Source organism: Ascidiella aspersa, chromosome 2 (genome assembly GCF_963924565.1).
Source record: "Ascidiella aspersa chromosome 2, kaAscAspe10.2, whole genome shotgun sequence".
NCBI lineage: Eukaryota > Metazoa > Chordata > Ascidiacea > Phlebobranchia > Ascidiidae > Ascidiella > Ascidiella aspersa.
Window position 1 is genome coordinate 81,533 of NC_139448.1, and position 27,470 is coordinate 109,002.

General features: G+C 36.5%; 2 protein-coding genes across 5 annotated transcripts in view; both read left to right on the forward strand.

The window, feature by feature from the left end:
* LOC146162953 (NACHT, LRR and PYD domains-containing protein 14-like) overlaps window positions 1-27,470 on the forward strand; it is a 193,112-nt gene that overhangs the window by 32,900 nt on the left and 132,742 nt on the right. The gene's annotated exons all lie outside the window — the stretch shown is intronic.
* LOC146162954 (uncharacterized) overlaps window positions 1-27,470 on the forward strand; it is a 165,620-nt gene that overhangs the window by 5,677 nt on the left and 132,473 nt on the right. For 2 of the 4 annotated variants that reach the window (XM_083381500.1, XM_083381501.1), the window contains exons 2-4: window positions 13,396-13,492; window positions 14,728-14,805; window positions 15,699-15,951. In XM_083381500.1, the coding sequence (XP_083237626.1) occupies window positions 14,749-14,805; window positions 15,699-15,951 (310 nt within the window). In that variant the 5' untranslated portion in view covers window positions 13,396-13,492; window positions 14,728-14,748. Of the gene's footprint in view, window positions 1-13,395; window positions 13,493-14,727; window positions 14,806-15,698; window positions 15,952-22,297; window positions 23,657-24,814; window positions 24,895-25,114; window positions 25,213-26,021; window positions 26,146-26,765; window positions 26,866-27,470 lie in introns of all 4 variants that reach the window. The other 2 variants (XM_083381502.1, XM_083381503.1) reach the window with 2 other exon arrangements.

Genomic DNA, 27,470 nt, shown 5'->3' on the forward strand with positions numbered 1-27,470 from the left:
TCAAGCTCTCTACGCCTACCTAGCGACAGTAATATCTAGCAATATACCTCCCTTTTGTTCGCCAATAAGCTATTGATGTAATTAAACCGCTAGTAAACCATAAAAATGATACTACGAACCCCTTGTCATTTGTTAACAACCCAACAATCGGGTGTTTTTTTGGCAAATTAATACAAATGTTGATTGATAAGAAAAATTGTTAGTTGTTCTTAATTCGAATTTAGATATTTACTCGCGGATGGAGACTGTTTATTGTTACAGGGGCATCAAACATATAGTTTTTTAATTGATTGTAGGTTTTTTATTAAGGGAAAATAAATTATTTTTTTTTATTTGGTTTGAGGACAAGGAGGAGAGAGGGTTAAAACAAAAAGCGTTTTTTTGTGAAAAAATATTTGCATTTACGTCGTAAGGGATGGCAGAGAGAACTTGTTTTCAAACCGATTTTTGTCCGAAGCTTTATAGAAAAAGTAGACATGGTAGAACTTTCAAATTTTCAGACATGACGTAGAGTGGTATGTTGGTGCTATGTAGAGGTTTCTGAGGCTGCACCCCTAGGTGCCTTTGACTGGGGGACAAAAAACAATAATGTGACGTCATATCTTAAGTTCGCTGTAGCTATCGATTCCCATCTAACGGTTGAAAAGATTCAATACAGAACTAGACGGGGGTGCGGTTGTTGTATATTTTGTCAAGGGGTATATTTTCAGGGCTTGGTGTTTTTTTTTTTAATTTCAAATTTTTACTTTTTTTTTAAGTTTTCTTTATTTTTTGTTTTTTGATATTTTGTATTTTGTATTGTATATTTTATATTATATATTTTATATTTTTTTCCTTTACTTGTTTCTGCAAGCAAAAACAGATATGGGCCGAAAACTTCCCACTTAACTTCTGGCGTTGATGCGAAAGGGGTTCAAATATGGCGTCATAGTATTTGGGGAATGATCGAAACATATATTTGATAAATAAATTTACGTAGATAATGCGTACAAGCATGTTATTACACTTTGGCCAGCTAACATGTTTAAAAAGCCAATATTATCATTCTCTTAAAATGGTTTGACATCCATGGTTTGCTTTTGCCAACTTTTACTCGGTAATTTTTTACCATGGCGTGGTCCGAGCAATCAAAGTAATAACAGAGTTTAAATCTGTAGTTTCGATCAATATATAAAACAAGTTTATGTGCCTAATACAGGGGTCCGCAAATACTTTTTGGTGCGACCCAAAATTGCTAGTACCGAGGTCTCGCGACCCAAATACGATTTTTTTTAATAAAATAGCTTTGCTAAAAAAACACAGAAATTTATTGTGTTTCCATTCATTAAGACAGGTCTAAATGTTATGCGTTTTTAAAGAGAAAGGTTCTGTAACACAACTAAAAAGAAGACTTGAGTTTTACTACTTTTGATGTCTCATTCGGATGACAAATATAATTTAGCAACCAATATGGAGCTCGCAGACCCACCAATTCCCCGCCATAACCCCTTCAACAAGCGTCCGCTATTGCGCTTTCTTATTGCAATAATTACTGGCAAGGTGTGTAATGTTTTTTTGGCGCGAATCACTAAAAAATGTCGGACGTCTCATCGTAATCGTTTGAGGAAACTCAATATTATAAGGCTCACATCTAAGGATTTTTCAGAGGGCAATATAAATTTTAAGACAGAGGTCGACAACCTTTACCAAGTCGCGCGCGGACCAGACCAAACTCAGCAAGTTCTCGGCGGGCCGTATTAAATTTCCGCTAACAATTTTTTTTGTAAAAACGTGTGGCCTCTAAGCACTTTAATATAATAACTCTTAATCAGGGACAAACCCAAATGTTTGACGCAGTGAAAATGAGTCTAGCTACACTACAACAAGGAAGCAACGGGCGTAGCGCGAAAAAAATGTATAAATTGACAAACCTTTAAATTTACAAGGAGACGTGACGCATTTTCCACACACGACATAAAATACGAACATATTTCTTATGCTCTTTTTGTTAATGTTTATCATTAAATAATACATCAGCGAATTAATTTTGAAAAAAATTGATTTAATTTCCTATGCTTATAGTTGTCATGCGCACGTCACCTTTGGTGTGAGAAGACTACATCAAAACGCCAATGTAATCAAAAGTCAAATTTGATACGCGCGGGGAAAAGTTTGTGCAATTTCGTATAGTTAAAACAGTTAAAAATATTGAGCATATGCTGGCCTTGTGTACAGTTTGTGAAAGAGTTTGCGGGCAGGATGATTTTCATTGGAGGGCCAGATCCGGCCTGCGGGCCGAAGGTTGCCGACCCCTGTTTTAGACACGATGTAACAAAGAGAACAGCGTGCTTACGACGCTTTGGTTACAGAAACGGGATAAAAAATAAAAGAGAGTTTCTTTGAAAACATATACCAAGAAGTAAACCCAGATTGCGGTAAGCAGATCAGTTTGGTGTGGAAATGGCCAAAATAGTGTTGGATTGCAAGCGCTCTTTGCCATCACCTGGATTGAACGAACACTCACGACTTTTTACGGGGCTTAGTGTATATATTTTACGTGACAATTTTAGTCACGCTCCAAGTAAGACGGCTATCTTGTATACAATTCAGTGTACTAATGGAAACCATTAGAAAACTTAAAATATAGGCCTCTATGGACAAGCCCTCTATTAATAAGGCTTTCGCGACCCAAACTGAATGGTCCCGCGACCCAAATTGTTTTTTTTTTGTGATTGGAGTAAAATGCGCAACAGGTGCAAATAGAGAGGCGTACACTGCCACCAGATTTCGCATTTAAATGTGCGGCGGTAAAATAAGTTGTTTCTTAAGACCATTAACTAATTTTACTAAAGAGAAGCCTCTTTTTAAAATGCAAGTCGCACGAGCCCAGTTTTGGACGAGCCACTTTGCACAATGAAAGTCTCACGCGCGGGACAATAAAGCGCAACAGGCGGTGAGTCGCTTCGTCACTTCACAAGCTGGACAAAGCAAGCGAATATGAACGAATTGTGTATGTCAGTTTTTCTGCTGCTAGATGACAGTCGTTAGCTACAGAAAGCTAAATTCTACAAAGCACCTACATACCACTCTACGCCATGTCTGAAAATTTGAAGGTCTACGATGTATACTTTTTCTATAAAGCTTCGGACAAAAATAAAGTTGCTCCAACCAAAAACATATCAACACCAGGCGTAAACAAATTAAAATTGTACAAGGGCCGCAGCAAGCAAAATGCTAAATTTGAATGCATTTTTAGCGACGACGTTAAACTACGTCATAACATGGCGTCATACTGAACAAATCTTCAAGAACAATGCGTTTATTTGGTTTAAATTGGCCAAACTTTCGATTCAATAGGTGGCGAATTAGGCACATAAACCACAAGCGTTAAATTATGTTAAGAGAATGATTATATCTGCATTTTAAACATGCCACCTGGCCCAAATTTAATTACATGGCCGTACGCATTCTCTACGTAAATTATTTTTTCCCAAATACCTCGCCGTATTTGAATTTATTATCGCGGTAATACATGAAAAGGCAAGGCCTTGTAATAAAGTTTCACCCATCGTAAAGCAGGGAGGCATTGCTAGAAACTTCTTTTATATGACGTTCGTGAACTATGTCGCCAGATTGGACCATAAGTTAAAAAAGCTTGAAAGTTTTCTCAAAGGTAAAGGCTTTAGGCGTCGATTGCCAGTTTGCCACTTTCTCTGGAAATAGGATTTTTGTTTGGAAGAGAAAAATCAAAATATTTTGATGGCAAAACGATTCGAAAATTAATTTTGCATAGTCTTTACCAAACTAACGTGTAAAAAAAATGTAACCCTGGCAACTAATCCTTACGTAACTGAGACATAATTAAGGCTGGAAACTTCGGCCCATATCTGTTTTTGCTTGCAGAAGCAAGTTAACGTTTATACTTAACCACAAACCAAATTTAAATTAATAGTATTTGAAAGCAACCCTGATGGGTAACGCTATTTATAACTGTTCACTACTTGGTTGTTCTTTTATCATGTGTTAATGCCGCTGTTTGAACACCAAACTGTTTGTCGTTGTTCGGTATTAGGGCTGTGCAATAGTTGCGGTTAGAATTTGGGTTAGGGGTGAAATTATTAGTGGGTTTGGGGTTAGGGGTGGGCTTTGGGTAAAGGTTAGATCTTACTCTAGCCAGTGGTCGTATTCCGATGTAGGCCTTGTTCCGCGTTATAGTTGTTGGTTTAAGTTTGGTTTTGTGTTTTATTTCGACTTTGATGTTGTTTCAATTTCGATCTGTTACTAGAGTCCTGTCGTGAATGTTAATATTTCATTAAAAGTTTGTGATGCACCCTTGTATACCTTTTCGTTCTGCTGCAACCCATGTATATTTTGATGTACCCTACAGTGCACCGTACACACCGGTTCAAAAGCACGGGCGCCATTTTGTGTCCGCTGCATAGTCACGTGATGTGCGAATAAACGTCGGTTGCTCAAATGTTTGGGCGTAAATGCAATAATGCGTCGCGTTCAACTTTCCATCGTTGTGGAATCCGTGCCATACCGCCTTGACGTCACTTTACATCCAAACACCAGCTGCTCACTATGACGTCACCTTGCATCCAAACACCAGCTGCTCATTATGACGTCACTTTGCATGGTTGCCAGTTAGGATTTTTTGCCAAATTTGAAAATTTAGGTTTTTTTTGAACCTCTTGGGATTTTATTTTCTCAAAAAAAAATCCAAATGAAATTTGGCTTTTTTAGGCTTTTTTTCGTTTTATTCCAAAATGTCATGAGTGTTATGTTAAGAAGAGATCAAACTAACACAAAAAGAGAAAGAAATTCCAAAAAATATCACAAAAAGAGAAAAATTTGCGAAAACAAAAAAAATTGCCAAGAAAAAATTCCAAAAAGAGAAAAAAATTAAGAAAATTTGCCACAAAAACAGAAGTTCAATGTACCAGCAAGACCATTTATTGCATTTTTTATTTATTTAAGGAAAAACATAGGCTTGTTAGAGTTTGTAGTAGATTTGGCTTTTTTTAGAGTAAGTTTGGCTTTTTTTAGAGTAAGTTTGGCTTTTTTTATTTTTTTCATCTAGCAACCCTGATTCACCTCAAAATCACAAACAGAAATGAACTAAAAGTAAAACAAAACTATTTACTTATTTGGTGAATTTATAATGTTATTGTTTCACTGGCCACAAGAGTAGGCATTCAAAATGGTAACAAGCTTATTTAATTTAATAGCTAATTGCGTTTGGAATATTATGTCAATTGGGCATAATGTGGATTTAGCTCAAGTTTGAATATTTATTCTCTATAAATTCGGGCGATTCTTTAAATAAAACCTTTAGGGAAACCTGCGGAGTCGGTTAAAAATAACCCGAGTCCGACTCCGGCCAAAAATAAACGAGAGTCCGACTCCGGTCAAATGTGCGATTTCGTCGAGTCCCGAGTCCGGCCTGGACTCTACAGCCTGTATTTCACCAGTTTACGTAACCAAAATAACATGGATATTCAGCAACTCACTTACAGTGCCAGGGATGTTCTATAATTCATTCACTCACAATACATGGTTGGAAAATATTCCGCCATATAATATCCCACCTTTACAATTTCCATTTGGCGGCCATATCAGTTTTAAAATTCGGTACTTCACATGCGCATGTCTGACTCTGGACTCGGGTAGTTTTACAAGGTCTTATCCGAGTCCGACTTCAGCAAAAACAAACTGAGTCCCGAGTCCGACTCCGCAGCCCTGGTGGTAACACTATTGCTTGAAACAGGTGTTCTTAAACTTTGGGACGCACCCTCCTTGACACAATTTGTCCAAACTCACGTAACTATCACCAATCACCTAATCTGTATAGCCTTTGTATACCTTTTGTCAGCTGTGCACCCTAGTTCTGCTATACACTTGGGTATGCAATATACTTGTTGAAGCCCATTGGATTAATGTACAGTTATTGCTGCAAGAGTTTCCTTAGTGGGTTATTATTTAACCAAAAAATGGCTTTACCTGTGATTTTTGTTCAGTAAACTAGTTTTTTACTGTGCCACAAGCTAAAAATGTTTGAGAACCAAGGTTTCTGTTGTTATTCCCTGTATACCATCCACCCTTGCAAACCATTCTTGGTTGTATACCTCAGTTTTATTTCGCTATGCAACAAGTTGTAGTAGCTGGTTCAATAGCAGCCCATTTAAGCAGTAAATCTGTAAATTCCATATTTAACAAGGCAATGCTGAGTTTTAATTGCAGTACATTGTTTGGTAACCTGTGGGTCAGATCTAGCTCACCAAGCAGATTTATCCGGTCATCAGCCCCTTTTTTATTAATAAGATGACCTACTGCGCTATTCTATTTTGCAATCTGTCTTTTTTGAATAGCATATGTAACGTTTTTAGTTTGTTTTTATATCTTTTCAGTCTGTTTTACCAAAGTTCCTGTAGGTGAATGTTTGCCAAAAATCCGCCAGTTATGGTGCAACAATTGTAGAATGCAGTCGAGAAGTATCGCTTACTGTCAGATACTGGAGGCCTAGGTCTACTAAAATTTTGCAATTAATTAACAGCGATAGAAGTGATTCATGACTGACCTACTGTTAGCGGCTAACTTAATCCAATCATTATGTTCTTTATAAGAAAGTAAATATTCAAAATGGGCGATATATTTATTTCTATGGCATGTAATAATGTTTATAACTGTAGTATTTACTGGCAGGGTACGTGACACACAGCGACGTATTAGAACACAAGTAATGAATAACAGAAGTACTGCAAGAGTGGCGCTTATATACAGGCACAGCAATACGTCATAAAGGTCGCACTCAACAATCCTATACAACACAGTATTATACAACAACTCTACATCTCCCTTTCTAGAATGTTGAACGTTAAACTTATAAGTTAAGCCGCTCGGGAGGCTTTACCAAACGACCAGAACGAGTATATACAGGTTCAACAGGGATAGGAATTGCATCGCGTCTATTTCTGCGTAGCATTCTAGCACCATCATCAACAACATACGAACGTGGTACATTATCACATTGTGAGGCAACAGTACCCTCTTTACATGCGTTATCGTGATTTATCCAAGCATAAGTGCCTGGAGATAGAGACGGCAAATCTCGACTGCGATGACGTTTATCGAAGTCTCGCTTTTGACGACGTTTTACTTGCTCGTCCGCGCTGCGAAACGAGTCTAGATAAGGCCATTGTGGCACCAGATGTTGTGGGAGTCCTGGCACCGTTGATCTCACTCTTCTCCCCATCGACAGCTCCGCTGGTGACCAACCACATTGCAACGGTGTTGCCCGGTATGCCAGCAACGCTATATAAGGGTCGCCCGATTTATGTAACAAGTTTTTCACCGTTTGAACTGCTCTCTCCGCCTCTCCGTTGCTCTGCGGAAAATGTGGACTACTCGTCACATGGCGAAATCCAAAACTGTCCGCAAACTTTGCGAATGTCATCGATGAGAACTGAGGGCCGTTGTCGGACATAACCTCTTCTGGAATCCCATGTCTTGCGAAAATGGACTTTAAATGAATAATAAGGTTGTCCGACCCGATGTCTTTGTTTAGTAAACCTATTTCAATAAAACGGGAAAAGTAATCTACGACAACCAAGTAATGTTTATTGTTAAAGTAAAATAAGTCACAGCCCACTTTCTGCCATGGATAATTTGGGAGTTTCGTTGGTATCATCATTTCCGGACTGCGGCTGCGTAACTGAGTACATATATGACACCTACTCACGAAAGATTCCACATCGGAGTTTAACCCGGGCCACCAAACGGCTGATTTGGCACGATTACGACATTTTGTAATCCCCTGGTGACCCTCGTGAATGCTGGAAAGTACACTACCTCGTAGATCCTCCGGTACCACCAACCGATCTCCCTTCATCAAGAGTCCTCTGTGGTAGGCAAGGTCGGAAGAAACCCTTTTATAAGGAACAAGGTCATTAATAACTATATCTGGCCACTTACTTTGACAGTACTCGATAATTTTCAGGCATGTTGAATCGGTTTGAATGGCTCTACGAATTTCCTCGAGTCTCTTGTCAGTGGCTGGCAAAAACTTTATAACAGCATCGACTTGAGCTTCCACCAAATTCATAAACTGCAACTCGTCTTCATTCTGGCAAGAAACAGGTGATCGGGACAACGTATCCGGAGTTAATAGATTTTTACCTGCGACAAAAGTAATGGTAAAATCATACCACGCCAATCTCATTCGAAAACGCTGAATTCTCGGAGACAATTCGTCAAGATTTTTCTTCATAAATAAACTGATTAGAGGTTTATGGTCGGTTTCAATGCAGAATCGTAAGCCTATTAGGAAATCTCTAAACTTTTCACATGCCCACGTTACCGCCAAAGCTTCTTTTTCTATCTGAGCATACCGTTGCTCAGTTGGATTTAGTGATCGCGAGGCATATGCTACAGGCTTCAAGTCGCCATCAACTTCTTGTCGAAGTACTGCACCCAGGCCGTAAAATGAAGCATCTGCAGATACAACAATTTTTAAACTTGGATTATAATGCACTAATGTCGGTGTGGTAGTAAGCATATTCTTGATCTCGATGAAGGCATCTTCATGTATTTTCTCCCATCTCCACTTCTGATCCTTTGTTAACAGGTCTCTAAGTGGTTTCGTTACCTGCGACAATCGCGGAATAAACTTTGAGAGTTGAGTGGCCATACCAAGAAATTCTCTGACATTGGTTGTATTAGCCGGACGTGACATTTCTGTTATTGCTTTCACTTTATCGGGGTCACTTCGAATCCCTATTTTGTCAATTATGTGACCTAAAAACTTAATTTCGGTTTTTGAAAATTCACATTTATCGTTAAGTGTTACCCCACAATTACTTAACCTTTGTAAAACTTCGCGAAGACGTCTATCGTGTTCTTCTTGGCAACTTCCGAATACCAACACATCATCCATTTTGCACAGCACCCCATCCAAACCCTCAAGAATGGAAGTCATTTGTCGTTGAAAATGTTCTGGGGCAGAACAAATCCCAAATGGAAGTCTGTTGAAGCAATAACGGCCACTATCGGCTATAAAAGTAGTTAATAATCTTGACTCTTTAGAAAGAGGAATTTGCCAAAACCCCGAATTTGCATCCAGTTTGCTAAATACCGCTGCGTTAGCCAGTCTTGCTAATGTTGCATCCACAGTTGGCAACCTATAATTTTCTCGACATACGCTTTGATTCAACTTTGTGTAATCCACGCATATACGCACCTTTCCGTTATTTTTCCTCACAACAACCATTCCCGAACACCAGTCCGTTGGTTCCGTTACTTTAGAAATTACTCCCGTCTTGAGCATTTCAATCAATTCAGCTTCGACCGCATCTTTCAGCGGAATAGGAACCCTGCGGGGACTGGACAAACAAAAGGGTTTCGCATTCGGTTTAAGTTTCACCCGATATTGCTCACCTAGTTGACCCAGCCCCGTAAATAACGATGGGAATAAATTGCGATACCTCTGCATCGTGTCGATCTCCACCTGCTTTACCTGATGATCGTTGGACTGCAAGATTTTTTTGTTGTTTCTTAACAAAATTTACGTTTCGAACCAGATTTACTGCCTTAGTTAACGTTAGTTCTGCGTCAAGTTGTAGTCTTTCGGAAAGAGTTTTATCGCAAATACCCACTACTATGCGATCACGAATCATTTCATCTTTGAGAACCCCGTAGTTGCATTTATCGACTTGTGAATACAATGAAGTTATAAAATCATCAACAGTCTGTCCGGTTTCTTGGCAAATGCGATTGAAAGTGGCCCGTTCATAAATAACGTTAACTCGAACATTAAAGTACTCTTTAAACTTATTAATAACCACATCATAAGTCGAAGATTCATCTTCAGACAACGAAAACGAGGACAATACGTCATCTCCCGTGTTTCCCAGTAAATAAAGAAACAAGTTCACCTGCTTTTTCTCCGATTCACTACATAGATCCGACGCTTGTCGATACCTTTCGAAGCGTCGCAGCCAATTGTCCCATCCTTCCGGTTGGTTAAAATTAAAAGCTTCCGGTGGTGCAATCTGGCTGTTGAACGACATGTTATGCAGCTGAATCCACTTCTGACACCATGTAGTATTTACTGGCAGGGTACGTGACACACAGCGACGTATTAGAACACAAGTAATGAATAACAGAAGTACTGCAAGAGTGGCGCTTATATACAGGCACAGCAATACGTCATAAAGGTCGCACTCAACAATCCTATACAACACAGTATTATACAACAACTCTACAATAACAAACTGTGTAACTGTCAGGTTATTTAACAATTGTGTTTTGACATCAATTGCGAAAGATTAATAGTCTGATAATTATCGATTTTTCAGGTTAAAGCAGTGCTTCTTAAACTTTTTTAGTTTTGTTCACTCCTAGCATTTATCTCCAGATTTATTCAACCTTGTCCAATGATATGATAAAACTATCTCGTATATAGGTAACAGTACACCCAGAATATCCGCCCTACTTGCAAGCTGTCGTCCATTTTGGCCGGTTCATTCTTATTCACCCCTTTTAGTTGGTTCACCCCTGCAAAAATATTATTCACCCTGGGTGACCCATTCACCTGATTAAAAAACACTGGGTTAACCGGTAAGGTTAAAGTACAAATATCCGGATATATCCATTATCCAGATACTAGAAATATTAATATCCGAACCAACCTTAGTTGAACAAAGCGAAGTTGAGTAATAATTCAGTAAACTATTAAAATATAAACGAAACTGAATTGTAGGTTGTAAGGGAAAGTTACTAATTCCCAATCTAGTAGATTCACATTATATTTTATCTGTATGAGCATCTTAATTTAACCATAAAACTGTAACAAGAAAAGGGTTTCATATCACGTTATATGCTAATAATTAGAATTTTCTTTCGAATAACAGAATCTGCCTGAATCCGAATGATGAAAACAAACTATTCTGGTTGCACATCAATTATAAGATAAAACTTAATACAGGACTTAGTACACCGAACATCAGTTTGTTTATATGTTATAATATGATAAATATATTTCGCTACTAAAAGCATCATCAGTATCTAAAAACATAACACAATATAAGTCAAGAAGTACGCTCATAAAAAAAATAAAAACCAATTGTTCTAGGCAAGTGGTGCACTGTACAATCCACAACCTGCATCAACGATGCTTATATTGTGTTATGTTTTTTAAAAATATATATATATATTTTTACTTAACATTTTATAACATCTAAACAAATGATTTTCGGTTTATTAAATTCTGTCAATAACATTGTTTTTTTCAATAATGATTAGGTTTCTCTCATATTTGTAAGCTAATATCATTTAAAAGCATTGCTTATAATTATTTTCTTTTGTTCAGACATGACCTAATTCTGCATCTAAATTTGTCTTTGTACATCTAAATATGGGACAGTTTTTTAATGTATTTACCCAGTTTATCATTGTTTTATTTGTTGACAAAAATATTGTGTGTTAGATTTAATACTTATACACTTTTTGACTTAATTCAAGGAATTGTTGAACATTAATCTCCAAATAAAGAAAGTTGAACTAATATATAAATATTCCTTGCTCTAAAAATCCTCAACGGTTAAAAACAGTCAATTGAACACCTACTGACCCCTAGACGTTGCAAACCTGGCCTTAATTTAACCCCATAATATCCCCCCAAACCAATTTACCCTATTATTTAAACTTTTTGTATAGCAGACTTTTTTTCTTTTTTTTTTGTTGAGCAGACATTTTAGTGACAATATGCAGAACAGCAGAAGCACATATCGTTAGGCCTATACAGAATTTAACTTTAGTAAGAACTAAGAACACCCCAAAAACAAAGAATTTGGGCCACAATGCTTGTCACCAGAAGGTGGTAATGCTACCAGCCTGCATCAAACATAATTTATTTGTGTTTTTTGTGGTGGTGATTTGCAATTACCCATTCCCTTACACTTGGTATTTGGGTCGCCAAGAAAAAGGTTGACAAAACTGAAAATAATATGTCAATGCTTCTATGGGTCGCGACCTGAATGTGTGTCGACGTTTAATTCGGTTTGGTCGCCCACTGCAGTAGTTACACTTCTACAACAGTCGAAATAATCATGGTGTAAATACCGATTTTTAGATGCTATAATAAATTTCTCCTTTTTATGTTCTAAATGTGTTTAAAATGTTGTTAACAGTCTAGACATGCCAAGCCGTGTTGTCGTATCAATATGTGCTTATACCAAGTTATAATGGCAGTCTGGAACAGACCTGGGCAAATGCAGCCCGGCTTATTTTGTTTAAAACACAGGAATCTGCAACTCAAACCTCAGGAAACAAGCATGACTTTCTATATGTTTGAACATTTATATACACACCACTCTTTCCAGGGACGGATCTAGTTATGTAATTGCCTAACCCTTGTTAAAAAAGGGTGCCATTCAATCTAAGGCGCACAAATGTCGACTTCAAAACGGCCGGTGCCAGACCCATGGCCCCAGTCCCCTACCCTCTTCCTACAGTTTTAAACTTTATTTGGGCCATTTAGGCCTCATTCCGATGAATTTAATACTTATTCCGACGATTTAGATATTACTCTGTCGTGGATATTACTTCGTATTTGGCTTTATCATGTCATTGGCACTATGCTTTTATAGATTTTTCTGCTTTAGGTACTGTTGTGTGTTTCCCATTTTACAAGTTGTTTGTAATTGCCTAACCCTTGGCCTTGAACATTATCAACCATGTTGTTAAACTGTTGGTGCTTAAAGATATCACAAGCTTGTTTGCAATTTTACAAATACTAAGTATATATGTTATAACAGGTACTACCTTTACTAAGCCCAACTATAGAAATGAAACATGCACTGTGCTCCTTGAAGTTTGTTCGTTTGGTTGAGTTGTGTTTAATGCTAACCTACGGGCATCAGTTTGTTACTCAAGAACCAGTTTTATTTTTAGATTTTCTAGAGTGAAGCGAAAAACAATTCATTCATTATTTTCCTGGATACAGGAATCTACACAAAACAATGTTGTCATTTCACTCTTTAAACTTATTCGTCAGTCTTTACTGAAATAAAATCTGTTTGAGTAAATATAACCCTCTATACCTGGTGCCACCATACTTTTTAACAAAGAACTGGATAACTTTAATACCTGACGCTCGGGCCAGTTACAGCTGTCAAACTTATTAACTTACTATATGTTACCTTCGTTGAGTATATATGTTGCCGCTGGTCGATAAAATCAACCGGACAGGCTTCATCTGGTCGTACTTGGTTGACCTTTACTGTAAACTAACAACTTTGCGCACCAAGGCATCCAGGCTTACCTAAGTGTGACTGTGAAAACAATAAAGTATAATGCTGAAACAATCAGATTTATGAAGCCCATATTGCATGAAGATTTAAATGTATTTTATTGCAGGTTTTTCTTATTGTTAGTAGTAAGTAAACCAGTACTTGTTTTAAACTTGTGATTTGTGAGATTTCCTGAAGAAGAAGTGAATAAAGTATTCAGTGAGGTGAGTGGCTGTGTGCAAAAACTAAGTTTTGTGTGTTCGTTTACCACTTAAAGTAGCTTATACTTTTAACTCTCACTACTGTACATCAGGGGTTGTAAAGTAGGGGATGTGCCCCCTGCGGGCACATGAAGGGTTTGCAAGGGGGCACAAAGGACTTTTCAAGAAAAACGCTTGCTAACAGAATATCTCCGAAACATACTTCTCAGTTGTGTCTAACACACTTTATTTTATTCCAAAAAGCACATTATTTTATTCCTGTTTTATTTCGTGCACTATTTTATTGTTTAAATACTTTTTTGCCGTTAAAAGAAAATGTGCCATGCAGACTGTCGCACAAGCTGTGCTGCACAAAATCTTATTGGCAATTAATGTGCACCTAGCAATCTACAACTCACCTTCTAAACAACTAGAATGTGCTTTAGATGCCAACATAATTACACTTCAAGCTAACTTTACTGAAGAAAAACATGGGGGTTAAAATATTTCAACCTAACTTTTACCTAAAGATAAACATAGGTATTAAAATAATTTCACATAATTTGCCGGATTTTCATTTAAGCCCCTCATTGTTGGTAGCTATGTTTTTATTTATATGAAAGAAAACTGCCTGTTTATGCTGATCAGTGTGGCTATTAAAGAGGCAAGAGTTTCGATAAATTGTGTTGAGGGGTCGCAGCCCCAAAATGTCCCCTGCTGTACATGAATAGTATATTTATGGTTATGTCCAACCTTTGTGAAGTTAGACTGAACAATGGTACATATATCAATAAGATTAACTCGTATTTCCAAGTATTTTGCCTTGTATAAGCACTGCCTTGCAAAGCATTAAAACTTCAATAGAATCCTGTATAATTTTGTATGCATTTGCTTTATTGCTTGGCTTTAAGTGCTGAACTAATACCCAACATTCATCATAGCACCAACTTATGTTAGAAAGCTGTTTTAACAACTTATAGCTGGTCGTTTGTACAACTGAAAAGGCGTGTAACTTTAAATTTACACATAAATAGATGTTTGATACAAGGTCTGTACCAAAAAATCTACTTCTATATGATTTTGTGTATTTAAAACCTGTTAACTTCACTACATTTTACACCAAATGTAGTATTCTACGGTTTTGCTGGTTGGCCTTTTATTCAATGAAGATGACTTGTGTAGACTTTTTTTGGTTTATTTAGGGTTGTGAGTAGTAATTTATTTGCTGTAGGTTGTTTCATTAAGTTGCTTTTGCTTAGGGTTTGCATGAAAGAAAGAGAATGGCCGATAATCAAGAAGAAGGCAACGGAGCTCCAGATGATCAGAACATTGACTTGGTGAGTTTCACAATTGCATAATTTGTGAACACACATTCATCTATAAAGTAACAATATCTAAAGTACAATAACGCGATCTTGTATGGCTTATAAAATGTGAGAAATTACTTGGGTCGCGAGATTTTACCGAACTGATTTTTTTTTCAAAAATGGGTCGCCTTTAAAAGGTGTTGGGAACCCCTGATCTATATCATAGAAGCATTTTGTTCATATTAATATCAACATGCTCAGTGAAAAAGAATGCTTAGTTGTAAAACTGTAATATTGTGCAAAATATATTTGATATCTGTGACTTTCGTTTAGCCAAACAAAATGTGTGCACTGTGCAACCGTTTAGTTAGCGCTAGTGTTAGTGATATAATAATAATGTTACTGATGTGGTAGTGATTTAACGGTTGTCCTTTCTTAAGGTGATATAAGATGCGCGTTGAATCATTTGACGTGCGCTGAAAATTGTGGTGGCATAGGTTGCTGACCCCTGTAACAGAGTGTGTTGAGATATTTGTCATGTTTGTTCAACTAATGTGTAAGTAATTTGGAAGCACCCGGGTTGTATTGTTCAACTAAAACCTAGCTACTGGCCTCAGATGTTGCTTTATCTATGTTGTGGTTTTATCAGCTGATTTTGTACAATTATTGCAAAATAACTTTGTCGAATTTCTGGGTAGTTTGAGCCCTATTATAAACCTACACACCTACATTTGGCATCTCTCGGTTCATGCAATCACTTGTAACTAAAAAAGTAATAAGACAAAATGCAAAACAAAAGTTGATTTTTCACAGCTGCAAAAGACACTTTTATTGCGTCAAGTGCAACAGATGTTTAACACCAATTTGTTGCAATGATTGATGTTCAGCTCAATAGTAATATAATTTGTTTGTGTCATTAACAGAACCAACTTCAAGTGCAAAACCTTTTCCTTGGTGCTCAAGTTCAACAACAAATCACTCATGAGAGGAAAGAGTTTCACACTCATGAGACGAAAGAGTTTCACACTCATGAGACGAAAGAGTTTCACACTCATACGACCAAAGAGCATCATGTGCATAACGTACAAGCTGAAAACTTACTTCTCACCAGCGGTGATGTTCACATTCATCTTCCACAAGCAAACGTCCAAGCAGATGACAACATCACTGAAGCAGGTTGGTGGATAAAACTTAAATATTTTACTTGATTTAAACTTTCATAATTCATTTTCGTTTCCTGAAATATGTCTGTTACGTGTTTATCAACACGTTAAACAATGTCTAACTAGTGACTTATTTGTGATATCTTCTATTTGTGTGATTACAAGCAATGTGCGCAATTTTCCCTACAACATTTTGGTTCTATCTGCGTTTTGGGAAATGCCCCTTTATCGTCAAATTTGTTTCTTTTAACGAAACAACTGTTTTTCTGATATCAATGTAAATTTTTGCTATAATTAACCCAAACTACAGAATTATTTTATTTGCTGGGTCATTTACTGAATTACCAAGTAAAACTAGGCGGGGTTACGATTGTTGAATGTTTTTAGGTGTTAGTTTTGCACAGTTGCGTATCCAGGGGTGGAGGTTCGGACCCCCCTTTTCATAAGTCATTATCGTTTTTTGTTCGTTTTGTCAGGGTTTAACTCACCAGTCGAAGCTGCGTGTTTTTTTCGATGTAATTGGGTCATGTGTCTTAATAGCAATAAACCCAAGTAGTCTTTGTAATTCATCGGGCCTGCTGCCTCTTCGACAAACTATACACGAGTCCATTTCAAATACTTTTTGACTATTTTAACTACGTAAGTGCGAGAATAGTATAACAGCATTTGGTTTGTTTACGTTTTGCAGCGCTAAGATTAAGTTCAATTTGTAGACAAATTAGTGCATTGTCTAATTTTTTCCACAAGTCTAATTTTCCATTTTAAGCTTTTTTTGGAAGTTCTTGGTATATAAAAAAAAATGGGTTCCTAAATATTTGCAGACTTAAGCAATTTAGCTTGATACGTGGAGAATTGTTTCTCTTTAAGTGCCCCTAAAGGCCTCTAACACTCATCCAAATGCAATTTTGACCCAACAAATGGTAGAAAACAAACTTTTGCTTCCATTTTTACTTAATTTATTGCATTTAAATGTACATTTGCGTTTTTTGGGTGTCCGAAAACCCCCTCTAGTGGTTAATTTCAAAATCTTGTAACTTCCTAATGGATTGGAATTTTTGCAGTTTTTTTTTTTTGCCAACATATTTTTTTGATCCATATTTTGCACAACGTAAATATTATGAAAATCTGGGACGGGTGGTTACAAAATTTCAATTTTTGTGATGATTTGATATGAAAATGCTGCCAAATCAAAGATGATTTGATATGAAAAGGCTGCCAAGTGCTTCGCGGAAAAACAGAAAACCTATTCAAAAGTATTAGCCATATATTTTTTAACATTTTTTTTTTTTTTGTTATGTGTGTAAATCTAGGTGTTAATTTAAACTTCTCATCTTACTACACATGTGTAGCCACAGTTCTCTGGAATTTGTGTATAACTTAAGTGTAATCAATCTCTTGTGATATTTAATTCAGGCATTACTTATTAGAAAACAAACTGGGGTGGCATGCTAATGCTGTTTTCATTTCATGTAAATTGATGTTGGTGAATAAAAGTTTGGAGACCACAGGGCTGTAGGAATGTTTTGAGCAGCATGGCTAGCTATTCAGGGTTGCCAGAAAGTCTTTCAATATTTAAATGTTTTTAATTGTTGCATACTCTTTAAATGAAAGGATGTTTTTCCAAAAGCATTAGAATGATCTTTGAATTTATTTGCGCATTAAAGAATCTTTGAACACTATTTTTACTTGAATGTCTACGTAGCCCAGGGGCGGGTAACTTCTCCAGTCGGCGGGACGATGTGGGAAAATGATCCACCTTTTGTAAGACCGGAAATTGTCTGCGGGCCGCTCAAAATCGCGGGTCAGGTCCGGCAACAGGCCGTATGTTGCCCGCCCCTGATGTACAACAATAAATTGATAATATACTTCTGGGAGCGTGATTTCCTTCAATAGCGCGACAAAAAGTTTGCCGATCACTGATGTAGAAATTAAATCCAGTGAATTACTTTTGTGTTTAACTACGGGAAGGGAAAGGGGTGATAAAATATACTTTATGTAAGATAAAATTGATTCAAAATCAATAAAGGTTATTTGGTAATGTGCAAGAAATCAGTACACTTGGCAGTTTACGTTAGTCGCTCGTCCCATATTCACCGTACTACACCCGGTTTTAAGTTAAGGTTATTGCGTTATACAGAGTTGATCGCTCAAAAAGAAAATAAGTGCTAAAGCATCTGCTCAGTACCTAAGAATCAACCTTAACCCAGCGAAGTAATATATAGAGTCATTCACAAAAGGCCATTCCATGCTTAATTTAAAGGGGCGGAACCCATGTTTCTTGAGTTTCTTTATATTTTAAACAGTTAAAGATCTCAAAGAAAAAAAGATTGCAACAATTTTGAGCGTTCTGTGATGAGCGGTTCCGAAGATATGACGCTTTAAAATATTTTACCACTAGGTGGAAATAGGTCGTTTTTTGGTTCTGCCTCAGTGCTTTCATCTCTCTGGAGGCTTTATTTTGCAGCAGAAGCCTGTAGTAAAATGCTATTTCCACATTTATTGGGGTGCTGGTTAGGGATGTTCAAAGTAGAATATCGAATCCAATTCTGCCGTTTATTTCGGGTAATTGGAACCGATATAATTTAATGTTTTACCGCGGATTGTTGCGCCTAATTGCACAAACGCGTGTGGTAAGTTGGCCTGTCGCCGCGGCGACCAATTAGTGCACTGTCAGCGTTTTTTCGGGCGACCAATTACCGCGTCTCGCGATAACGTTCGTCTAATAATTAAGTGTCAATCAAGCGTTATTGGGCGAGCGACTAACGTGCAATGTCTGGTGTGGAGTTCGCAATTTCCCTAAATGCGTTAAGTTGCAAAAGTAACATTACGTTGTAAAACGTGCTGGCCGTCTACAAAATGCGCTATAGGGTTACTTAAGGTCAACTTTAGGCCAATATTCAGGGAAGTTATGCAGTTATGCACAACGTAATTGTCAAGAATTCGTTATGTCAATAATAACTTTGTATTCTTTGCAGTACATTATTTGACTGCATAACAGATCATGTTAGTCAAAAAAGAAGCACTAAAACCCAATACAATGCTTTAAAAAACAGGACCGAATTGCTTAAGACTTCTGTGCGCAGTGTTTCATTGTACTCACTATTGGCAAAAATCTAAGTTTTGGCAACAACCTGGACAGTTGACATAATACAGTTTACTGAACTGCTTCAAAACATATGGGAGAATTTTTTATTATAATGTACACATGTTAGCAAATTGTTTGGGCGATTTATTGCTGTGATTGTGGGCCCTATAGGGTAGATGAAGATTAATCCCTTCCCCAAACAAAACCTAGGTTAGATAATTTAATAAAAATATACTAGGATTCGCTATTCTGGATTCGTTATTCTAGATTCGAAACCTATTATTCTAGAATACCTTGGGATTCTACTTTGAACATCCCTAGTGCTGGTTTTCAAAATGATGCTTAAACCACTATGTGGTTATTTTTTTTATATGAAAATCGCATTTGAAGTTTTATGACTTCCAAAGAGTTTTCTGAAGCTCTCTGCATTTTTTTTCAATTTTTTTGTTGGCAAAATAGTCTTTAGACAACATAGTATTTGGACAACCTATACAAGCCGAAACGTTGGTTAACAATTGCAATTACCAGAGGAGCTGTTTTTGATTTATATTACCATGCCTGGTAGCAACAGTTTTTATGGTATTTGGACTTTCTAAAGTGGTTCTTGGTATTTTACAATTAGTAATTGGTTATGAAGTTTCAAACTTGAGCCTCTTGTAATAAAATAAAAAGTGACCAAACTTTCAAATGTGTTCAACTTTACATACAACTATAGTACAGACATACAATAACACATTAGCTGAAATATTTCTATTCAACAGATTGTATAAAGTTCTAGAAAAACAAATACATACAAGTAATAAGACAAAGTATTTGTTAACTATGTTTGATAATAGTGTGTGGTCATACCACTGCCTGTTACTTGTGAGGTTTCAATTTACACAGTACGTCATAAAATTGATTATAGCAAATACCATTGTATCGAAGCTAATAAAACCAGGAATGGCCGCATATATTTGACCAGAGCACATAGTTGCTATTTTAGATTATTTTCATCTAGATTTAAATGTTGTGGTATAATTCTAGATGTAATATTCTACAATTTACAAGATAAATATCTGTTTTAGATTACTATTATTTTAGTTTTCGATTATAAGAATTGCCTTATTTTTACAAAAATATGACAACTGGATATATTTTTTTATTAATTTTATAAATTTCAAATTTTCACCAATTGAAAATTTATTAACTAGGTATAAACAAATTTCGAATAAATGGTTTTGTTTCATGAAATAAAAAGTAGAATATAAAAGGCAAAATTTTTCAACAGTGTCCTTTGGACCCCAGGGGGGCAACAGGCATGTTGTATTTTAATTTTTAGCCAGTTAACCATTTTGTTTTGGTTTACGTTTTGTCCAGAGATGTTTTTAGAATTTGTGGGCAAAGGGATCCCAAAGTGTTTATTGCTAATGGAAGGTAGCCACGACACTTATAAGGTTAAGAACCACTGGTCTAAGGCATCAAGCAAGACCCTTTAAGCAACTTTATCTTGCAATATGCCAAATGATATTTTTATTTTGTACAAATATATTCATTAATTACTTTCTAGAATTCCTGTAAACTATCCAGCTATTTCTAAATATAATTTCTTTAAATTCAAGAAAATTTCTTTAAATTTAAGATATTAACTGTTAAAAAATTATTACTATGCAAGCACCTATTTCGTTCTCATCCACTTGAAATCATACCTATCCAACATAGAGAGTCATATTGACATTGTCTTGGAACCCATTAATTTACTTTGTCAAAGTTGGACAAGCCATAAAAACTAACCACTTTGGTGCTACTATAGCTGGAGTCCAAAATTATGTATTGTCATCTGGTTTGTCTGAGGCCGAAGCGATATACTAATAATAGGATCGTGTTTTAAAAAAAGTATCTCCATGGTTAAACCTTTTTGCTAACTCCTTTCATGTTGCTTTAAGTATTTTGCTGGAGTCTTGGCTAATTCCACCAATGCTAATTTTACAGTAATAAAAAACATTGTACAATACAGTATTTGATTGAAATGTGAGCATTTTTTTAATAAGCCTTTAACAGGGTAACCTACTCCATCACTAGGAGATATTTGTAGCTAAGAAGATATAATCTGCTTTGATGTCAAACAGCTCTACACATAGTTGCATTTCTGCTTTTAAATTTACACAGTATGTCATGGAATACAGATCTACACATAACAAAATATCTGCAAAGTTTTGTACATTGTCTCATTGTTTGCACTTCTTTATCTGAAATCTTATACAATATGTTGAATAGAAATATTTAAGCCTATGTGTTATTGTATGTCTGCACAATAGTTGTATGAGAGGCTGCAAAAGTCAGTGTATTAACGCATTTTAAAGTTTGGTCACTTTTTATTTTATTACAAGAGGCTTAAATTTGAAACTAAACCAATTACTAATTGTAAAATACCAAGAACCACTTTAGAAAGTCCAAATACTATGTTGTCTAAAGATTATTTTGCCAACATAAAAATTGAAAAAAAATGCTGAGAGCTTCGGAAAACTCTTTGGAAGTCATAAAACTTCAAATGCGATTTTCATATAGAAGAAATAACCACATATAAACATCATTTTTTGTTTAAGCATTATTTTTGAAACCACCACCCCAATAAATGAGGGAACAGCATTTTACTACAGGCTTCTGCTGCAAAATAAAACCTCCAGTTAGATAAAAGCACTCAAGCGGAACCAAAAAATGACCTATTTCCACCTAGTGGTCAAACATTTCAAAACGTCATGTCTTTGTAACCACTCATCACAAAACGCTCAAAATTGTTGCAATCTTATATTTTCTTTGAGGTTTTTAATTGTTTAAAATATAAAAAAAATCTGGGAACATGGGTGGACAAATTTTGAAAAACTTTAAATTAAAGATGGAATGACCCAAAATAATTTAAGGCCTTGCATACATGCACCTCTCCTTGGGTTATAAAAGCCTAATTAAAGCATTGCAAATAAAAAAATTACTGGCTAGATTATAGTTATTGTGTTTTACCTCCCACACTTAACTTAACTAATATTTTTGCAGCTATAAAATGCCTTTCTTTGAGGGTTGCACTTTACCAAAAGCTAATGCTAATACTTTGTTCATATTACATCCAATAAGATAAGTTTATGTTTAGGACATCTAAAGCTAGTAGCATTAATTTGTTCAACTGATGAAGCAGATGTCTGCTAAGGGCTGAAACTCAAACAGCAACTCAAATTAACAGGTTTAATTTGTCCCAAAGGCAAACAGAATTTATTGAATCTATTGTTTTACTATGTTTTAGATTCAACCTCTGTTGAAGTTTTACTGGAAACTATAAAGGAAGATCTCAAGAGACCACAACAAGAAGTTGTTTCACTCGGGCTAAACTACGAGCAGGAAAACTTTCCCTGTGTTCATCCAGTTCTAAGGACAGAGGAAAACTTTTATCGAGGTGGAGCCGGTAAAACTGAAGACTATAAGCCTTTCACACAACAAAGGTATGTCGATTCTGGCTCAAAGGAGATCAGTTTTGAGCGATTGCATGATTATGTAGTACCTCATCGCTACACAGCTTTAGTTGGGGCTCCTGGTTCTGGGAAATCAACCATTGCCAGACGACTGTCAAACACCTCTTGCATAACGTGGATTCTCCTGTTGTGCATGGACATGCTCTATGGGTCAGAAAGAGTCACTCTAAGGCAGGTTGTGGTTGATTATGCGTACCCATGGTTAAGCGAAAGAAAACGAAACGCCATATTTGCAGCAATAATGAAGTTCCCAGGGAAATTTGGGATCATACTTGATGGTTATGATCAGGCAACTTGGTCACTTGATAATGTAATGCCTAGATATGCATCGTATGATACTCCAATGTTAGTTGAAGAGGTAATCGCAAATTTATGCACCGGAAAATTCTTTCCAGGCATTTCTATAGTTTTGACTTCCAGGCCACATTCTATAGTAACCCTTAAAAAATTACTTCGACCAAAGGAAATTGTTTTAGTACATGAGTTTACACCAGCTGACATGAAAAAACTATTTTTTGCTTTTGCTAAAAATGAAGCCCAGAATATATGGGATAGCTTTACCAAACTCGCACCCATGTTACTTGAGCTTTGTCTTACCCCGATCATGCTTCAATTGATCCTTTTGGCTGCATTAGGCACAGATAATCTCACCGAACTTTTTAACATCACTCAGATTTTCATAGTTTTACTTGAAAACCTGAGACGCTCAGAATTTGCCAAGGGTCATGACATCGAAAATATCAAAGTTAAAGTCGCAAAAATCGCTTACAACGCCACAAAGAATTCAACTGTCATTATGACCTATCCACAAATGGCTGAGCAAGGTTTAAGTGATGTCATAGTCCAGGATATTATAATCGCAGTACCTGGGTATTCTCACTTTAACCAGAAACTTTTCGACGGCGACAAAAAGTTTTATTTTTCACATCAGTTACTTCAAGAATTCTATACCGCTGTCCATATTAGCCAGAACATGAGTTTAGATGAGTTTAGTCAGATTGTCGATGGTTTGGTCGCTAGTCCTCACTGGGCGATGGTGAGAAGATTCGAATGTGGGCTTCTACTCGGAGATAACTTCACAGTTCCAGAATCCGATGAATCCTCCAGTGATGCAGAATCCGATAAAAGAAAAGGTATGTACACCATTTCTAACCGTGATTTCTTAGATTATATTTTGGTTTGGTGACATAAGCAAAGTACACCGTGTAGTACAAACTACGCTAGTATGAAATGTATTGTATCGATATGTAAGGCGCTTTTTTACCTAAAATCGTTAAAAACGCCGTTTTTGGTCTCCTGTTTGGTGGACTGTAAACGCAGGATGTTTTTCTCTTTCGCCTTTTGTTATTTGTTTAGGTTTAGCATTCGACAATTGACAACGCAAAGTCAAGCCGTCTTACTTATCGTCAAAAACGTTGAGTTAGGCGCAGCTAATGTTCCTCGCTGTTCGCGCTAATATCTGGTGTTGGTGTAACCATGGCATTTAATGATTGTTAGCGCAAAATTATTCTCTATAACCATATCCTAAGACCACGTGTTTAGTGTATAATTGACACAACTTATTTTTTCTATCACTTTGCTGACTTTGGCAAACAGCTCGGCGCAGATATTGTGCTAATCGTGGCATAATAACACCCGGAAAAAACGAGACAATTTTATCTCTTTGTTTGTTTCGGTTCGTTTGGTTGCAAATGTAAATCAAATTTGTTTCATTACTTTCCTGAAATTACTTTGTGCTCATGAATCTCTTTTAAAAAAAAACTATTACACTACACAATCTTGCTGACTATAGCTTGTACAAATAGATATCATAAACATATTTCTTGCTTAACTCTGTAAAAAGTCAGCAGTGGACTGGAACAAACAATATTTCACTCTGAAAAGCTTAAACTTGAAAAAATAAATATTACATCCCGAGTTTATTGGCAAACTGAACTAGTCGCTCAATTAGGTATTTTAGAAAACTGTATGTGGTGAGATTCGAACTCACGACCTCGGCCTAACGGGACCGCCACTCTACCAACCAAGCTAAGTTTCCCTTTTTATCAATAATGCCTTAGTTACGTCCATATTACAAAGTATGCAAAAGTTTAGGTTAAATTTGAAAATCAACTTTTGGTACATAAAGCTTTTGTTTGGTGCAAGTTTGTCATGCACCCTTTGGTAGTGGTGTTGCACCCCAAGCATAATTTGATACATACTGGAAAGCTGTTGGAAAAATATGGTTGTAAGGTGGTCATATGTGAAAAGTTTAATATTTTTATATTCACAAAGTGCTATGTTTCACCCAGGAACGTCAGAACCATCAACTAGTTCATCGACGCACTTGGCAACTCCACAACCACTTGACGGCGCACCATCCACACTACAAGTATTGCAGTTGATGTTTACAAACAAAAATATATTATAACAAATAAATTTCAGTAGCATTTTGTGCTGTTTTGCTTATGTAGTGCAATTTTTGGTTTAAAAGTTTTATATAGATTAATTTAGCTAACTAATTAGTGAAAAAGCATTCCATTAAGAATTTGCTTTGGATGTTTGGAATAGTTTTAATATTTTTGTGATTTATTGAAATGCAATTCTTTCAGGCATCTGTGTGTGAGGAGAAGATACAGGGAAGCTCCTTGCTGCTCGATCAACATCCAAGCGTTGCTCCAAGAGAAGCGCAATCAACTTCAAGCTACGGGTTTGCTATCACCACCAACCTGTTTATTGCCACAAGTTTTGTGTAACGCTAAACATATTTAGGATTTGGTCGTGCCAGAATGTTTCACCTCGACTAAGACATGGCCCATTTATCCATAGAAATCATAGTTGTTCAGTTCATATTTAATTGGATTAATCGCTTACATCAGGAGTCGGTAACCTAAGCCCAATGGAAACAACGTTGCGACAAATGTATTGATTGCGGCCAGTAAGCCCTTATGTGGATTTGTAGCAACACTTTATTATGGTTCTTTGTTAAAACTAGGGTTGGGCATTTGACCGGTCAAATACTCAAATAGGTCAAATATTGGTCAAATACTATTCACACTATCAAAATACAATTGAAGGTAAAAATAAGCCTTGATTTTAACTTTAAATACATATACGAACGTTTTGGCTCAAGTGCAATGGTTTGTAAAACAAAAACAATTATTTTTTGACTATCAATAAGAATTTTTGCAAAACCATGCCCATCTTGCAAGCAATACTATATCAGTATTGTAGTGATTTTTACCTCTACTACAACCACCAAGTTAAGCCACCAAGTTTATTAATGAAATTTAACAAACTGTGAAAAATATTTTTACTCACAACTTTTGTCACTATATCTGAGTTTTCTAAATCATCACCAGGGTCCACTAGAGATAAAGCATTTGGTTCTTCTATATTTCTAAGTAGCCTCAGATTGTGGTATACCCCAACTAGTGTTTCCTTTTATGACAAACGTGAATTATCATTTATTCTAAACAAAATAAATCTACTTTGCTATTACAAACACTTTGTTATTAGCACAGAACATGTGTCCGACTGCTGTACAACCGACCAACCGACTGCTGTACAACCGACCGCTGTACAACCGACCGCTGTACAACCGACCGCTGTACAAGCGACACATCAACAAACTGACCAACAGGTTGCTATTTTCTTTCTATAATTTGGTGTGATTGATATTAGTAGCAGTTTAGTTTGATCGCATGTGAATACAATGGGATAAATATAGCCTACTGGTTGGCATCTGGGAACTTTAACGTTTTGTAGCTGGACGCTATCGGGGTCGCATCACACCCAGTGTTCTAAACAAGATAATTTAAAATTACTTTAATCCCAGTCAAATCACTAGCAAGCAACTTAAGTCCCATTCAAGTCTTTCTTAACAAACAACAAGTATAAGTCGTTAGTTACTTAAGCCCAAGTCAAATTTAAGTCACAACATTGTCATTTTAAAACAAATGTTAAACTTGAGTTCTGAGCAATATTTCGCATAACAAATATCGAAAACCCAACTCATCGTAAGTTAAGATTTCTACAATGGACGAAAATAAACCAGTATTCAAATTAAAGCACTAAATATCAGTTGTGTGAGACAACATTATTCACACTCCAGCGCTGTCATCGTCACTGTGACTATGACGTCACCAGTAACACCCCTTCCAACCCCAGGTAACCTCACACTTTGCGCCCATGCTTCTGCTTGATACGCATTTATAATTATAAGAGTTGTTCTGTTTGTTCACCAGCTATGTTTGTATGCAGGTTGCCGAGCAACAAGCAGCTACACCACCTGTCAATCAACCAAACCAACCAAATGTCGACCAAAGCAGAACGGACAATCCGCAGAAACCAACAAATGAAGGTAAGCGACCATTTGATGAACTTACACACCTGGCAATGATTCAGATTATCCTTCATTTGGAAATCATTAAATGCTCAGCATCAGGGGCGGATCTAGGGGGGGGGGGGGGTTGTCGCGGTTCCCTAGGTAGTATGGCCTATTTTCGCCAAAATAAGACATATTTTTAAGCTTTGTAGTGGTGTTCGAGCTTATGGCGCCATATAATGAATATTTCCAAAAAATCGGAAAATTCGTTTCGCGCACTCGCGCAAAGCGGCGTTTTTCAGATTTGCAGAGACGGCTTAAGTGACCGTACGCCAGTATAGCAGAATGCTGGCGACTTGGCGACTATGTCGGCCAAAGAATCAGCCAGAAAACCGAAGAAATGGGTGCAAAAAAATTAAGCAAAAAAAAAATTGAAAAAAAAGATTTATTTATTTTTCCAAAAATTTTTTTTAAAGTTTTTTTCCAACATCCAATTTACAAAATACCTTGTGGTTGTTTCCACACATATATTTTTGAACAGCGGAAATATGTAATAACATTACATACTACAATTGGCAGAAATTAATTTTGTTGTGTCATTTTGAAAAAAGTTATGGTAGTGTAAGGCCTATAGACTGTTT